This window comes from Carex rostrata, chromosome 1 (assembly GCF_964058835.1).
Source record: "Carex rostrata chromosome 1, lpCarRost1.2, whole genome shotgun sequence".
Classification (NCBI taxonomy): domain Eukaryota; kingdom Viridiplantae; phylum Streptophyta; class Magnoliopsida; order Poales; family Cyperaceae; genus Carex; species Carex rostrata.
Genome location: NC_135918.1, coordinates 15,304,800 through 15,320,872, shown reverse-complemented (window position 1 = coordinate 15,320,872; position 16,073 = coordinate 15,304,800). Strand labels below are relative to the sequence as shown.

Sequence of the window (16,073 nt, the reverse complement as noted above, 5' to 3'; positions counted from 1 at the left end):
TTTGAAGTGGCAAATAACCAATTTTCCCTTTTATTTTTGTCTCAATAAACATACATCCACATATACAATTAAATACATGTGTGTACCATGCTGTTGGCTACTTAAGCCTGATTTTTTCTCTAGGAATTTGGGACTGTTCCAACATTTCGGATATTGATCCAATACCAGGGTCTATACCGTGTTTTTTCAGAGAAATTGAACACTTTTTATTTTCAATATGGATGATTATCAAATGGTCCAAATAATTATTATATACAAACTATTTTTTTTCTTCACAGTAAATAGATGTTACAATAAAAAAAGTATGAATTGCAAAATAGGAACTAAATATTTCTATATTCTTTGAATAGCTAGCCATTTTTGTTTGAATTGGCTAGCTATTCTTCACAGTATGAATTGCAGAATAGGAAGTAAATATTTCTTTGAATTGGGTAGCTACTTTTGTTTCTTTTAAACGGTCATAAAATGCAGAATAGCTAGCCAATTCAAAGAAAGAAAATATCTAGTAAGAAAGCGTACATATTTTCATATGTCTGGACAAGCATGTTGAATATTACCACCACACAGTCACACAATGTGTTTTTTCAGAGCTGCTCGCTAGTTGCACCATGCAAAGACGACATACACCTTACATCTCAATCAAAGTATGTTGGTACTTAAGGCCAAGCAATTCAAGCAAATGTTCTCACCGGATTGACGACATCAGAGTTAAGCACGAGACCTTCCATTAAGTATAGTTGTCAGGATGTAGTATTGAAACACAAAATCTAATGACTCCCAGAAAAATTCAATATTCTCAAGTAAATATATATGTTATAAATCTAAAATAATCATTTTTTTTATGAGTTACAGGTGGGTAGATAGGTAGGCTGGGAAGAATCACCGGATTTCATTAGAAATCAAAATATTTTTTGGTGGCCATCTGGCACACTATTAATATAGTCTTTCTTTTTGCCCAATCCACACATACACAGAATAAACGAACTTTAATAAAGCATAAAAACTTTCAAATACGAGATATGAAAATAAAGCATCATATGATGTAAAGTTGAATTATAACAGCAAACTAATCTTCAAACATAGAAGATACTCCCAGAATTTACGAAGCATTTGGCTATTTACATCTAGATACTATTCACCACCTCTTGCATTGTTGGACGGAGTGACGGATTATTATTGAAGCATCCATATGCAATTTGAATCATTTTGAAAATGTCATTTATGGCTTGTCCAGTTGGTGGTTCAATCCGTTGGTCAAGGATATCTTGGAGTATGATTTCCTCTTCATTGAAAGTCGATAAATTGATCATATCTCCAGGGTGCTTTCCCATAAGCAGTTCCAACATGATTACTCCAAATTTATACACATCACATTTTTCAGTCATCCTCATGGTATAGGATAGTTCTGCAAAAAGGAAAAAAAAATCAGATTGCAATTATTTCCAGTTTATTTTTTTTATACAAATAAGTGATGGAAATTAAAATATGCTAATATGGTGTTTAAGTATACATAACCTGGTGCTATGTAACCGTAGGTTCCAGCAAGAATGCTCCAATTAGAAGACTCCGGCTTGAGAAATTTAGCAGTGCCAAAATCCGAGATACATGCTGTAAACTCAGAATCGAGTAAGATGTTTCTACTAGTTACATCCCGATGTACTATTGGAACTATTGGAGGATAGCAATCATGATGCAAATGTGAGAGAGCACATGCAACATCTCTCAATATAACTTTTCTCTTTGCCCAATCTAGTTCTATTGCTTCCTCACTATTTTTGGAATATTATGTAAATCACTCTTCTCATAACACTTGTATACAAGAAATTTATTTTGTGGTGAGGAACAATAACCAAATAATTTAGCAATGTTGCGGTATCGAATCTGGGTTATAGTGCTAATTTCTCTGTGGAATGCTTCAACATCTAGTGAGGTTTCACCACCTGCTAATTGTATTTTCTTTATAGCTACTATGAGGTTGTCTGGCTCTAAAATTGCTTTGTAAACTCTTGCATGACCTCCACTTCCAATGCAGTATTTCTCATCAAAATTCTCTGTGGCCCTTATTATCTCCTCATATGCATCTCTCCCATCAAAATTCCATATAGAAAAAATTTCTCCTATAATAGGATTGCCAATGTGCACTGATTTTGCTTTTCTCTTTTTTGTGTATAGGAGGTAAAGTAGGCAGAGTAAGAAAGATGTTAGTAGTGCACCACAACAAGTTAGAGTTGCAATCAACTTAACCATTCGTAGTCTAGTTGAGGCATGCTTGCCTTTACCAAATCCATCACATGAGGGCAAACCTTGAACAGTACCACAAAGATTTTTGTTGTGTATGAACCATTGTTCTTTGGCATTCTGAAAGAATTTTTTGTCAGGCACTGGACCCTCCAGTTGATTGTATGACAAATCCATGGTTGACATGCTTAACAAGTTGCCCAATGAAGGTAAAATCTGACCGGTTAGATTATTGTGAGATAGATTAAAGTTTTCTAACATGATTAAGTTTGCTATTGTTGCGGGTATTTCCCAGATCAACAAATTTGAGCTTAAATCAAGTAGATCAAGTGTACTAAGTTTCCAAAATGGGAAGGAATTTTTCCAGTGAACCTATTATTGCTGAGGTTTAGTAATTCAAGATTAACACAATTGCCTAGTTCTTCCGGCACACTTGTTAGACTGTTTGACGACATATCAAGTTTTATTGAAGAAGATAGCATTCCCAACTTTTTTGGTATATTTCCTATGAAATTGTTGTGACTTAAATTTAGTTTGATCAATCTTTTTAATCTACCAATTTCTGCCGGTATTACCCCTGATAGTGAATTCGAAGATAGACGAAGAACTACTAACTCATGTAAGCTACCAATCTCCGGTGGTATGACTCCATCAATTTTATTTCTTGATATGTCTAGAAATGATAAGTTGTGACAATGAGCCCACGTGGATGCAAGATTTCCTGAAAGTTTGTTAGAGTTCAAATCCATGTAATATAGATTCTCGTAAACCCCAAATTGTTTAGATTTGTCTCCATCAAATAGATTTCTTTGTAGAGTAACTTCTAGTAAACTACTACAATTTTTGAAACTACTAGGAATTGGGCCTTCAAATTTGTTATCATGCAAAACAGCCTTCTCGAGAACTCTCCCTTTGCACAAATCAGCAATTACATATCCACTCAGAAAGTTTCCTGATAGGTCAATAGATATCAAATGTCCAAAATTACTAATTCCAGGGGGATCTATCCGGAGAGATTATTATTCGAAAGAGACATAATGACAATATTGGTTAGGTTTGCTAAATTTGTAGGTATTTCTCCACTTAGATAGTTGTCTGATAGATCTAAATCTATCAAATATCCAAGTTTACCAATTTCACAAGGGGTTTCTCCAGAGAGACTATTACTCCAAAGATCCAAAGTGACAAGATTGGTTAGGTTTTCTAGATTAGTAGTTATTTCTCCACTAAGAATGTTTTCTGATAGATCTAAATATTTTAAGTGTGTAAGTTTACCTATTTTAGGAGGGATTTGTCCAGAGAAACTATTATTCCAAAGATCTAGAGTGACAAGATTAGTTAGGTTTTCTAGATTAGTTGTTATTTGTCCACTAAGAAGGTTTTTTGGTAGATCTAAATCTTTTAAGTGTGCAAGTTTACCTATTTCAGGAGGGATTGTTCCAGAGAGACTATTACCCCAAAGATGTAAAGTGTTTAAATTACTTATATTTCCTACAGCGGTAGGAATTTCTCCACTCAAAATGTTAATTCCTACTTGTAGATCAATCAAATGCATGTGTAAGTCTGCCAATTTCAGGTGGGATCGATCCAGAGAGCTTATTACCCCAAAAATACAAAACTTTTATATTTGTCAAGTTTCCAATGTTTGGTGGGATCAAACCACGCATAACATTATCAGAAAGATCAAGATAAGTGAGTTTTGAGAAGAGACATATTGATGTAGGAATTACTCCACTGAGTTCATTGTCACTGAGATTAAAAATTCTAATGGGTGGAAGAGCAGAGAAATTAAGGGCATCTAATTTCCCAATTAGACCCATATGTGAAAGATTAATTTCAGTAATGACTTACCTTCTTTTGTTTGTGCCATGGCAAGTTTTGCGTGCCAAAAAAAATTATATAATTTGAAATAATCCTAGAATAAATTAATTTGTTATTCTACCTATTTGAATACCAGACTGACACTATTGGAGAAAAACACTTCACTATTGGTTGAAATCATTGGATTCTGAACCGTTACTTATCGTCCCGATAGAAAATGTACATCTATATGCTATTGGCTCAAAAACAATGGCATTAATCAATATACTATCGGCAGCGCACATTTTTTAAAATTAAAATAGAAACCAATAATTAATATACTCACCTAAAATTCAGTATATTCATAATACCATAGAAAACATAAAAAAGATGTATGTAATTGCTTATCTTGTTATTTAAAAAAAAAACTTCATTTAAATAATATCATACAGAATCTTAGAAAATATGGTTAAATGACTGATTAATAATTATCAGATATGATTTTTAATTATTAATTACGACAAAATTAACAAATACAAAATAATCTTAGCCTACAAATTAGTAGTATTTTTCTAAGCAGATAATTGAATCTTATTAATTACTAGATCATGCTTTGTTTGTATATTTAATTATCATATATATTGAACTAATAATCAAATTATTCGTATCCTATAGGCAATTTTCAAGCCCATGCCTACTTTCATTGGAAGTATAATTAAAAAAAGCTATCAATAATTAATATACTCAGCATAAATTTAACATATGGATAATACCATAAAAGATAATAAATATGTACGTGGTTGTTCATCTTCATATTAAAAAAAATAAAAAAATCAATTACTTATTTAAGGAAGCGTCTAATTGTCCACAGCCTTTTGTCCACCATTTGTCCACAACTTTGACTTGCGCGAATACTGTAAAATTACTTCTACATGCTGTATAATTATGCAATATATCAAATAAAATATATCAGTTAATCACAAAACATCTAGCAACTATTTGAAGTGGTCTCATAATAGTTAGAAAAAGAAAAGAAATATACTTTCAAACTGAACTTTTGGAAATTGCAGTTATAGGAAGTTATTGGCAGTTAGAGTTAGTTATTAGCGGTTATTAGCGGTTATTGGCAGTTAGAGTTAGTTATTAGTGTCTGCATTGGGTTGAATCTTGTATATTGTAAAATTGAAACTTGTATACTGTAAAATTGAATCTTGTATACAGTAAAATTTTCGATTGAATCTTGTAGACTATAAAATTGAATCTTGCATATTGTAAAATTGAATCTTGTATACAGTAAAATTTTCAATTGAATCTTGTATAATGGAAAATTTTCAAATAATACTGTAAATTTTCAATTGAATCTTATATAATGTAAAATTTCTAAATCTAAACCATAAAATAATATCATGTATACTGTAAGATAAAATGTAAAAAATGCTACATTTCAGCTTAAACTACAACCTGCAAAGAATCATGTATACTGTAAAATTTTAAAATATAAATCATAAAATAATACCATGTATACTGTAAAATTTCTAAATCTGTACATACATCCATCTTCTGTTCAACAAAAATCTGTTCACCACACAAAAAATCTGTTCACTACAAACAAAATCTGTTCACCACACACAAAATCTGTTCACCACAATGTTTAACTCTGCTGATTCTTCAATTCCTACATCTCCCACAATATCGGGTTCGGCATTTAAATTAATTTCTACAACACTATTCACGTTTGAATTTTCACTTGCCAAATCTTCATTCAAATCAAAATCCATTGGGGCAAAACTGTAAAAATCAATACTAAAAAATGTTAGACAAAAAAAAATATAATGATGTAGATCAAATGTATTCATAACATTGTATTTGTATATCTTATATACTGTAAATTACTTAATACAAAATGTAACATACACATATCATAACAAATAATACAAAGTGCATATCAAAACATTACTTATATACTGTAAAATTTGTCACCTATACCATAAACCAAACCCATTTGTAACATAAAATGATATATATAACATTTAAAAAATAACAATATATATGTGCTATGTGAATTTATATTAAAGCTATATGGTTTCAAAATATTGGTGATCTGTTTATGTGCTATGTTAGTTAATTTTACTTGACCATTTTTGCATTTGACGAAAAAAAAGGGCATTGTATAATAGTAACTAATGTTTATGATAAGGCATTAAGAAAAATGCATATTTTTTTCACATGTGGTTTAATTACATGCTCCTTTGATTGGTTTCAGTTCTTTTTGAGATGTTCTTGAATTTGAATTACTAATGTTATTTTTTTATATTTGAACTTTGTGTGTTGTTTGGTTTATGTTGGTTGCATTTTAGAATAACACAACTGAAACTGAATACCGCATTGAGAGATTATCTATCTCTTACTGTTCCACTTTGTGGGTTCTAGGTACAAAGCGTGAAATTAGGAAACAAGATTTATAACTTGAAGAAATTGCGGGATTTGGTTTATCTCTTATCCAGTTGGTGGATCAATGCATTGGTCAAGGATATCTTGGAGTATGATATCCTCTTCATCAGAACCCAACAGATTGATCATATATCCTGGTTGCTTTCCCATAAGCACTTCCAACATGATTACACCGAAGCTATATACATCACATTTCTCAAAAATCCTCATGGTATAAGCTAGTTCTGCATAAACAAAAAAGAAAATTCATATTGCAATTATTTCCACTTTTTTGATACAAGTATATATTGTGATAGGAACTAGAAAACAAAAATAGGGTTGTCAAGTATAAATAACCTGGTGCTATGTAACCATAGGTTCCAGCAAGCAGGCTCAAATTAGAAGACTCTGGATTGAGAAACTTAGTGCCAAAATCTGTGATACTTGCTGTAAACTCAGAATTGAGCAAGATGTTTCTGCTAGTTATATCCCGATGTACTATTGGTCGATAGAAATCATGATGCAAATGTGAGAGAGCACATGCAACATCTCTCAATATAGTTTTCCTTTTTGCCCAATCTAATTCTATTGCTGCCTCACTAGTGAGAATATTATGTAAATCCCCCTTCTCATAATACTTGTATTATTTAGGAATCGGAGCTGGCCCTCTTGTAAATTCAGTGGTGAGACCGAGGCTCTTAGGAACGAAAATGTATAGAGGCAGGCAAAGTCTGGTAGACTTGTGTTTTGTGGTTAACATTGAGGCAAGAGCCGTGCTTGACTGCCTAAGGGCTTTCAATCAAATTAGAAAAAGACGTGCTTGACTGCCAATTAGATACCCAAATTAATGAACTTGGTTCAATTTGAAAGCATCATATTAAATGAATAGGGAAATGGATATAAAGTTATAAACAAAAAGTAGACTTGTTTTACCTAGCTGTCGTCTATCATGAATTAACCATGCTCCGTGTACATTCAATCATTAAGAACTTGAAAGTCATGGCCAGCTGGAATCGGAGGCATTTATTTATGTACTGTGGAGAGCAACATAATTGAAGCTTTTCATCCAATATTATTTTAACAAACACACATAAATTAAAATTTTAGATAAAACAAGCAGGGTTATTGACCTACAGTGTTTCTGTATTTTTTGACAACATCAGGAGGACACTGAAATATCTGATAATCTTAACCATTCAAGATCTGATAATTCGGTGATCCTTAATGTAAAACAACACAGTATAGGAAAGGTTAAAAAAATAACCTTCAATCTGACAATGACGTAATAATGAAAATCTAATAAATTAAAATTATCTGGTTTTACGTGAAATTCCTCCAAATTGGTTAAATTTATTTTTTCAGAAAAAAAAAAGGGCAATTCATCCGTTTCATTCAGAAATCAAGATAATATAAATTGTTCTTCTAAACGAAGACGACAATAAATATATGTAGAGGAATTTTTTTATTGTCATCGATCTTCATTTAGAATTTTACAAATTTTACATTTTTTTAGAATTTTTTTATTATTTTTTTAGATAAGTAGAAAACCACTTGATCTGAATGGTACTGAATTTTCAGATCAAGTGATTTTGTACCTATCTAAAAAAATTCTAAAAAATGTAAAATTTGGTTTGCATGTACATATTCAGATGGGATCATGTTGAACGGTTCGGATCGACTGTTAAGATTTTGAAAACTCAAAATATTGAGCTGTTGTACGGAGGCCTTCTCTGCTATGTGTAGCATATTATGATTTTTCGTATATATACACATATATGTGTGTGTGTGTGTGTATAGAGAGGCAGAGAGAGAAAGAAAGGGAGAGAGGAGGGTTCCAATACCTCATGTCTTTCATAACTCATATTTTATATCTTCATTTTTCAAAGTTTAAATCGTCGATCAGAACCGCTCAATATGATATCCATACTAAAATATGCTTGGGAATAAAATTTTATATTTTTTAGAAAATTTTAACTATTTTTCAAGATAGGTACAAAATCATTATTTTTGGACAATTCAAAAACAATAATTTTCTACATATCTAAAAAGCTAGTATTTTTTTCCAAAAATTATTAAATTGGTCTCGAAGCATAGTTTAGTATGGATATTATGTTAAATGGTTCGGATCGACAATTGGGTCTTTAAAAATAAAGATATAAAATATGAGGTATGACGAGGTATGAAAGGCATGAGGTATCGGAACCTCCTTATATATATATATAAATATATATATATATATATATATATATATATATATAGTTAAATACAAGATAAATGTAGGTATATACGTACATGTATGTACATACTAAGTGGCAATCCACCTGTTTTATTAAAAAAAAAAAAGATAAATAGTTAAATACAAAATACTTTCTAAACAAACTAACAGAGATGGCAAAAAGGCCCCTAAAAGAGCGTAATGCACTAGAACTAATTCTCACCAACACACTGCTTCCTTGTCCAGTTCTTACGAGCCTTTCATTTGATCGCAACTTATTCCACCAAATAAATGGTCAATACATAGCGATAATATTGCCTCTGGTCCAGCAACCTAAAAGACAATTAACACTACTAATGACTTCAAATAAAATTCAATACAATTGTCAAGTATATATAATACAATTTCTAAAATTATCACATTTTTGTTATAAATTATAGGTAATTGGTAGATATCTTGTACTTTTTATTCAAAACGGGAAATTCCGCCGATTTCAATAGAAATCCAAGTAGTGTTTGGTAACCATCTGGTACGTGCACTATTATTGAACGTAGATCAAGCAATGCAGCATCTGGTGCACACAAAAGAGCTACATGTAGAGAAGAGATATTGTGAATAATAATTAAATGTAATCTCACTGAATATGGAAGATATTACAATAATATTGTATGCACGATGAATGTTTCTCAGCACAAACATATTAGAATAAGTGAATTTTATTAAAGCATAAAAACTTCCAAATACAAAATATGTAATAAAGCATCATGCTCTAAAACTTAAATCTAACTGCCAATAGCAAACTGATCTTCAAACATTGAATTACTACCAGAATATATGAAGCAGCTGGTTATTCACTTCTAGATACGATTCACCACCTCTTGCATTGTTGGACGGAATGCCGGGTTATTATTCAAGCACTCATATGCAATCTGAATCACTTTGAGAATCTCATTGATCACTTCTCCTTTAGGTGGTTCAATGCGTTGGTCTAGGATATCTAGGAGTATGATTTCCTCTTCATCTGAAACCGACAAATTGATTATATCACCAGGGTGTTTTCCCATAAGCAGTTCCAACATGATTACTCCGAAGCTATATACATCACATTTTTCAGTCATCCTCATGGTATAGGCTAGTTCTACATAAGAAAAAAAAATCAGACTGCAATTATTTTTTCTTTAATTTTTTTATAAAAGTATAGTGATGGAAATTAAAATACAATAACAGGGTGGTTAAGTATACAGAACCTGGTGCTATGTAACCACAAGTTCCAGCAAGCATGCTCCAATTAGAAGACTCGGGCTTGAGAAATTTAGCAGTACCAAAATCCGAGATACATGCTGTAAACTCGGAATCGACCAATATGTTTTTGGAAGTTACATCCCGATGTACTATTGGAGGATAGCAATCATTATGCAAATGCAAGAGAGCAAATGCGACATCTCTCAATATAACCATTCTCTTTGCCCAATCTAGTTCTTTTGCTTCCTCACTATTGAGAATATTATTTAAATCTCTCTTTTCATAGTACTTGTATACAAGAAATTTATTTTGAGGTGAGGAACAATAACCATATAATTTAGCAATGTTACGGTGCCGAATCTGGGTTATAGAGCTGATTTCTCTGTGGAATGCTTCAGCATCAAGTGAGGTTTCACTGCCTTCTAACTGGATTTTCTTTACAGCTACTGTGAGGTTATCTGGCGCTAAAATTGCTTTGTAAACTCTTGCATAGCCTCCACTTCCAATGCAGTATTTTTCATCAAAATTCTCTGTGGCCCTTATAATCTCCTCATAGGCATCTCTTCCATCAAAATTCCACACGGAGAAAATTTCTCCTCTACTAGGATTGCCAATGTGCTCTGGTTTTCCTTTTCTCTTTTTTGAGTAAAGTAGGTAAAGTAGCCAAAGTAAGAAAGAGGTTAGTAATGCAGCACAACAAGTTAGAGTTGCAATCAACATAACCATCCGTTGTTTGGTTGAGCCATTAGTGTCATTAACATATCCATCACACGATGGCAAACCTTGAATAGCGCCACAAAGATTTTTGTTGTGTATAAACCATTGTTCTGGGGCGTTATGAAAAACCTTTATATTAGGCACTATTCCCTCCAATTGATTGTATGACAAATCCATTGTTGACAAGCTTAACATGTCGCCTAATGATGATGGAATTTGACCTATTAGATTGTTGTGTGAGAGATTAAGGGTTTGCAACATGGTTAAGTGAGCTAGCGTTAAAGGTATTTCCCCGGTTAAAAAATTTGAGCTTAAATCTAAGAGGTCCAATAAGAATACTAAATTTCCAAAATGAGAAGGAATTTTTCCTACCAAATTGTTACTGCCGAGGTTTAATAATTGAAGATTAACACAATTGCCCAGTTCTTCTGGCACACTTGTTAGGTTATTTGACGATATATCAAGATTTATCAAAGTATGTAACATTCCCAACTCTTTTGGTACACCTCCGTTGAAATTGTTGTGACTTAAATTGAGTCCAATCAATGCTTTTAATCTACCAAGTTCTGCTGGTATCACCCCCGATAGATAATTTGATGAGATATCCACAATGCCCAAATTACTTAGGTTTCCTATAGCGCTTGGAATTTCTCCACTGAAAATGTTTTTTGATAGACCTAACGTTGTAACATTTGTAAGTTTGCCAATTTCGGGAGGGATTGATCCAGAGATATGATTACCATCAAGATACAGTATTTCAAGATTGGTTAAGTTTGCTAAATTAGTAGGTATTTCTCCACTCAAAATGTTTTCCGTTAGATCTAAGACTTGCAATTTTCTAAGTTTACCAATTTCAAGAGGGATCGATCCGGAGAGATTATCTTCAAGAGCCAGCAAGACAAGATTGGTTAAGTTTTCTAAATTAGTAGGTATTTCTCCGGTCAAAAAGTTAAATGATAGTTCTAAAACTCTCAAATATCTAAGTTTACCAATTTCAGGAGGGATTGATCCAGAGAGTTTATTACTCCAAAGAAGCAGATGGGCAAGATTTGTTAAGTTCTCTAAATTAGTAGGTATTTCTCCACTTAGATAATTTTCTTCTAGACCTAAATTTGTCAAATGTGCAAGTTCACAAATTTCAATAGGGATCGGTCCGGAGAGAATATTATCAAAAAGATACAGAAAGACAAGATTGGTTAAGTTTGCTAAATTAGTAGGTATTTCTCCAATCAGATAATTTGATGATAGATCCAAATCTATCAAATGTGCTAGTTTACCAATTTCAGGGGGCATCGGTCCGGAGAGATTATTATCCGAAAGAGATAGAGTGAGAAGATTGGTTAAGTTTCCAAAATGAGTAGGTACTTCTCCACTCAAAAGGTTTTGTGATAATGCTAAATGTGTCAAATTTGTAAGCTCACCTATTTGAGGAGGGATTGGTCCGGAGAGATTATTACCCAAAAGATACAAAAAAATTATATTTGTCAAGTTTCCAATGCTAGCCGGAATCAAACCGCTGAAAACATTATCTTGGAGACCAAGATATGTCAGTTTTGAGAAGAGACATATTGATGGAGGAATTACTCCACTGAGTTTATTATGACTGATATTAAAAATTCTGATAGATGGAAGAGCAGAGAAATTAAGAGCATCTAATTTTCCAACTAGACCCTTATGGGAAAGATGAATTTTAGTGATAACTTGCCTTCTTTTGTTAGTGTCGCGGCAAGTGACTCCAGTCCAATTGCATGGGTGGGCATGCAGATTCCAAGATGAAAGCGGCTGTTGAGTCTGAAGTGTGGATTTCCAATGAAGGAGAGCTTGTGCTTGAGATGTGAGAGAAGATTGAACCAGAGGGAGTAGAAAGAGTAGTGCAAGGAACAAGAGAATGCCTCTCATTGCTGCTAAATATAAATGCTACGAGCTCAAGTTATAGCTAAAATGCATCAGAGCTGGCCCTTTTATAAACTCAGTGGTACGACTTATCAGTTATGTAGATAAAAGAGTCAACAGACGTACTTGGCTCAGTTAGAAAATGGATGCAACATTTTTTATGGAAAGGCCTATGTTGATTAACCTGTCGTCTATGAATTAACCATGATCCATGTATATGTTATCAATAACGTAACACTTAGTGCCAGCTGGAGCCTGGAGGAATGGATAAGGTTTGGGTTTCGGAGCGAAATAATAGGCCTTAATTTTATGAAAGACTTCATTCGGGGTGTCATTGGACTGTGGAGAGCAACACGTTTGGAGCTGTCCATCGGATATTTTGTTATCAAATATTAACGAACACAAAAATAATGGAGATAAAACAAATAGGTTTAAGACCTATGACTAGTCAGCTCACCTCAGATAAAAAAAATCTTTACATACTACAAATCGTGTTGGATTTGTCACATTGAACAATTATTATTAAATTATCTGTGATATCCAAATTTTTGCCACCCTATAGCGAGTACTATAAATGCACGTGTGGGTTTCAGAAATTAATGTTAATGATAGATAATTATGCCATTACTAGTTCGGTACTATTAGAAGACTAATTAATTTTATTTATGTTGTCTAAGTATTAGTATTATTCATATTTTCTCTTTCCATAATGGGGACATGCAACTAAAAGAGAAATTAAAAAAATCCTAAATATTGAATAATAGAAACAAATAATTTTATCATATTATATTATTTTCAAAATTTTACAAAGATAAAATTTAACATATGCATACTATCATAATATATATATAACAAATATGTAGATAGTTGTTGATCTTGATATTTAAATCATACCAATTAATTATTTAAAAAGTACACAAACTGTTAGAAAAATCAACTCATGAGTCACCATTACAAATAACATAATGTTAAATGAATGATTACTAATCATCATAATATGATTTTGTAACTATTAATTATTACATGAATTACTAATAAATACTAAATAGCTCATAATCAACAAATTGACATTCTTTTTATTAGCAAATAATCAAATCTCATTGTACTGTCTGCTTTATTAGTATATTCATCGTATTTGATGTACTAAAAAAAAAAGATTCGTATCCAGGCTATTTTCCAAGTCCATGACCATTTTTATTGCAAGTATATAATTGATCCTTAGCATCTATGGGCGGGCGAAATGGAACTATATTTGTTACGATATCGTCAAGTCACTGATATATTGGCTTTTTTCCAACTCACATAAGCTAAAATAGTACCCAAACAAAATAAAGACAATCTGGTATTACATAAAGTTCCTCAAATGGATGAATTTATTTTCCAAAAAAAGTGGCAATTCATCTCATTTCAATAAAAAAAAAATTAATAAACACAAACTGCTGTTCTAAATGAAGACTGACAAAAATACCCCCGAAAACAGCATAATCCCCTGACACCATATTACTCAGCAACACACACTGCTTCCTTATCCAGTTCTTACCAGCCATTCATTTTATCACCTATCCTACCAAAGTAATGGTGAATACATGGCAATTCAAAATTGGTAATTCTCAAGAATTAATTTGGCTCCAGGGGTGCCATAGCAGACTTAATTATTTCCTGTTGCTAATTAAGGTAATTGTAACCCTGGTTAGAATTGAATGCATCATATTTTATGAATAGGGACTTGGATATAAAATAAAAAATAGTAGATTGGAATTACGTAACTGTCGTCCATGAATTAACCATGCTCCATGTACATTCAATCATCATTAACGTAACAGTCACGGCCAGCTGGATATGGTTGGGTTCGGAGGGAAATCAGAACCCTTCATTTCATGGAATGGAAGACTTCATTGGACTGTGGAGAGCAACACGGCTGACTATTCAAAATATAAAGAAAAATCATCTTGGTTGCCATTACAAATAATATACGGTTAAATGAATGATTCATATTCATATTAATCGCTTGATTTCATCTTTGGAGTGTAAAAATTGAGTATTGACTCGAGATCCCTTATTTTCTTTTCGGTTGATGTCGAGAACTGATAATTAGTAAAATGCCTAAATAATTGGCCTTATCGAATTCTCGTATTTTTGTTAGGCATTTCATGCTCTAAACTACTTGGAGTTACTTGTTGAGTGTTTGAAATGTGAATCTGATATATATTAGTGGTGCTTCCAAAATCTGAAATCTTTGTGTTGTTGTCGTTTGATGTGCTACTCTTGATTTCCAAAATTTACTAGTGTTGTTCTATCTGATTTCGTCACCTTATTGTTGCTCGGTGTTGAACTCGGTTACAAGGGGCTGAGCCTCTCTTGTTCTGTGATGCTTAATCCAAGCCATTCTGTTACTATTGGTGCTTATGTTGAGTTGTTAAAAACCATCCCATTTTATTGTTAATACTTGATGAATGTTTATATAATGGTATTATTATGGTTTTGGAAATTTAGAGGCCTAATAAATTACTACAAAAATATCAAGTAAAAAATTGTCCTTATCCATAACGAAAAGTTAGTATTTTTAATTTTCTTTGCAAATAATTCAATCTCATTACTGCCTGCTTTATTATTAATATTCATCATATTTAATGAACTGAGAAAAACAATTGTTGGTATTATTCCAACTACGAGTCTTTTTTTACAACGTCGTGAGGTCACTGAATTATAGGTTTTCTTCAATGACATTGGATGATCTCTGATAATCTAAACTGTTAATTCATGATCTGATGATTCAGTGACTCAATTTTAAAATGTCCCAGTTAAGCAAAAATGAATAAATAACTTTTCATCCGAAATGACCAAAAATATTAATACCAATTGGGTATTAAACTAAATTCCTCAAAATTGATGAATTCATTATATTAAAATAAAAATAAAAAATAAAAAACTGCGCTGTTCTAAGCAAAGACAACAAAAAAATCACACAATACAACATAATCCCCTGATACCAAAACTCGGCGACCACTTATACCACCAAATAAATGGTAAATGCATGGCGATTCAAAATAGGTAATTCCAAAAGATTTAGTTTGGCTATCAATGCAGCATGAGCAGACTTAATTCTTTTGCTACATCAGCAATAGACCAGGTGCACCACCTATCACCAGCTTCAACGATCTGTGTTGTTGCTAAGACGTGGAGCTCTAGTCTCACTTACGAGGTGTTTGATCATGTGCCTGAGAGAAATTATGCAAGGTGCCATTCAATATTGCGGATGTATAGTGAAAAATAGGCGCGAAAAAACTGTGTATACTTTAGAAAAAGGGGGAATTTCACGTATACCCCTCAAAACCTTCAAAATTACGTATTTCCCCCTCTAAAGTTTGAAATTACGTATTTCCCCCTCTAAAGTTTGAAATTACGTATTTCCCCCTCTAAACTTTAAACACACAAATTTACCCATTTTATTGTATTTTATATTAAAACTCATTCTAAAATTTTAAAATACTCATTTTACCCTTTATTAAAAGCATATAAAGCACATCAAACTCAAATT

At 32.3% G+C, this 16,073-nt stretch overlaps 1 protein-coding gene and 1 long non-coding RNA gene across 4 annotated transcripts in view; one reads left to right on the top strand and one right to left on the bottom strand.

The window, feature by feature from the left end:
- Positions 1–1,062: 1,062 nt before the first annotated feature.
- Positions 1,063–12,617, bottom strand: LOC144560551 (uncharacterized). Of its 3 annotated transcripts, none has more exons than XM_078309790.1 (2): positions 9,931–12,617; positions 1,063–1,405 (listed from the first exon to the last, which is right to left on the bottom strand). In XM_078309790.1, exons 1-2 carry the CDS (start codon positions 12,539–12,541, stop codon positions 1,125–1,127), a joined length of 2,892 nt encoding a protein of 963 aa, XP_078165916.1. In that variant the 5' UTR covers positions 12,542–12,617; the 3' UTR covers positions 1,063–1,124. The 3 variants fall into 3 exon arrangements, with proteins under 3 accessions (XP_078165916.1, XP_078165924.1, XP_078165909.1); XM_078309798.1 differs by lacking the exon at positions 1,063–1,405 and adding an exon at positions 6,533–6,713 and having other exon boundaries at positions 9,931–12,616; XM_078309783.1 differs by lacking the exon at positions 1,063–1,405 and adding an exon at positions 9,291–9,821 and having other exon boundaries at positions 9,931–12,613.
- Positions 1,695–16,073, top strand: part of LOC144560615 (uncharacterized) — a 73,214-nt gene continuing 58,835 nt past the window's right edge. The window contains exon 1 of the long non-coding RNA XR_013513430.1: positions 1,695–2,447. This is a non-coding gene — a long non-coding RNA (uncharacterized LOC144560615). The remainder of the gene's footprint in view (positions 2,448–16,073) is intronic.

Excerpts from the sequence above, each read along its gene's own strand:
- LOC144560551 (XM_078309790.1), bottom strand. The coding sequence starts at position 12,541 with ATGAGAGGCATTCTCTTGTTCCTTGCACTACTCTTTCTACTCCCTCTG. Across the intron at positions 1,406-9,930 it reads TTGTGGTTACATAGCACCAG|AACTATCCTATACCATGAGG; the intron begins GTTCTGTATACT and ends TCCTTTTTGCAG.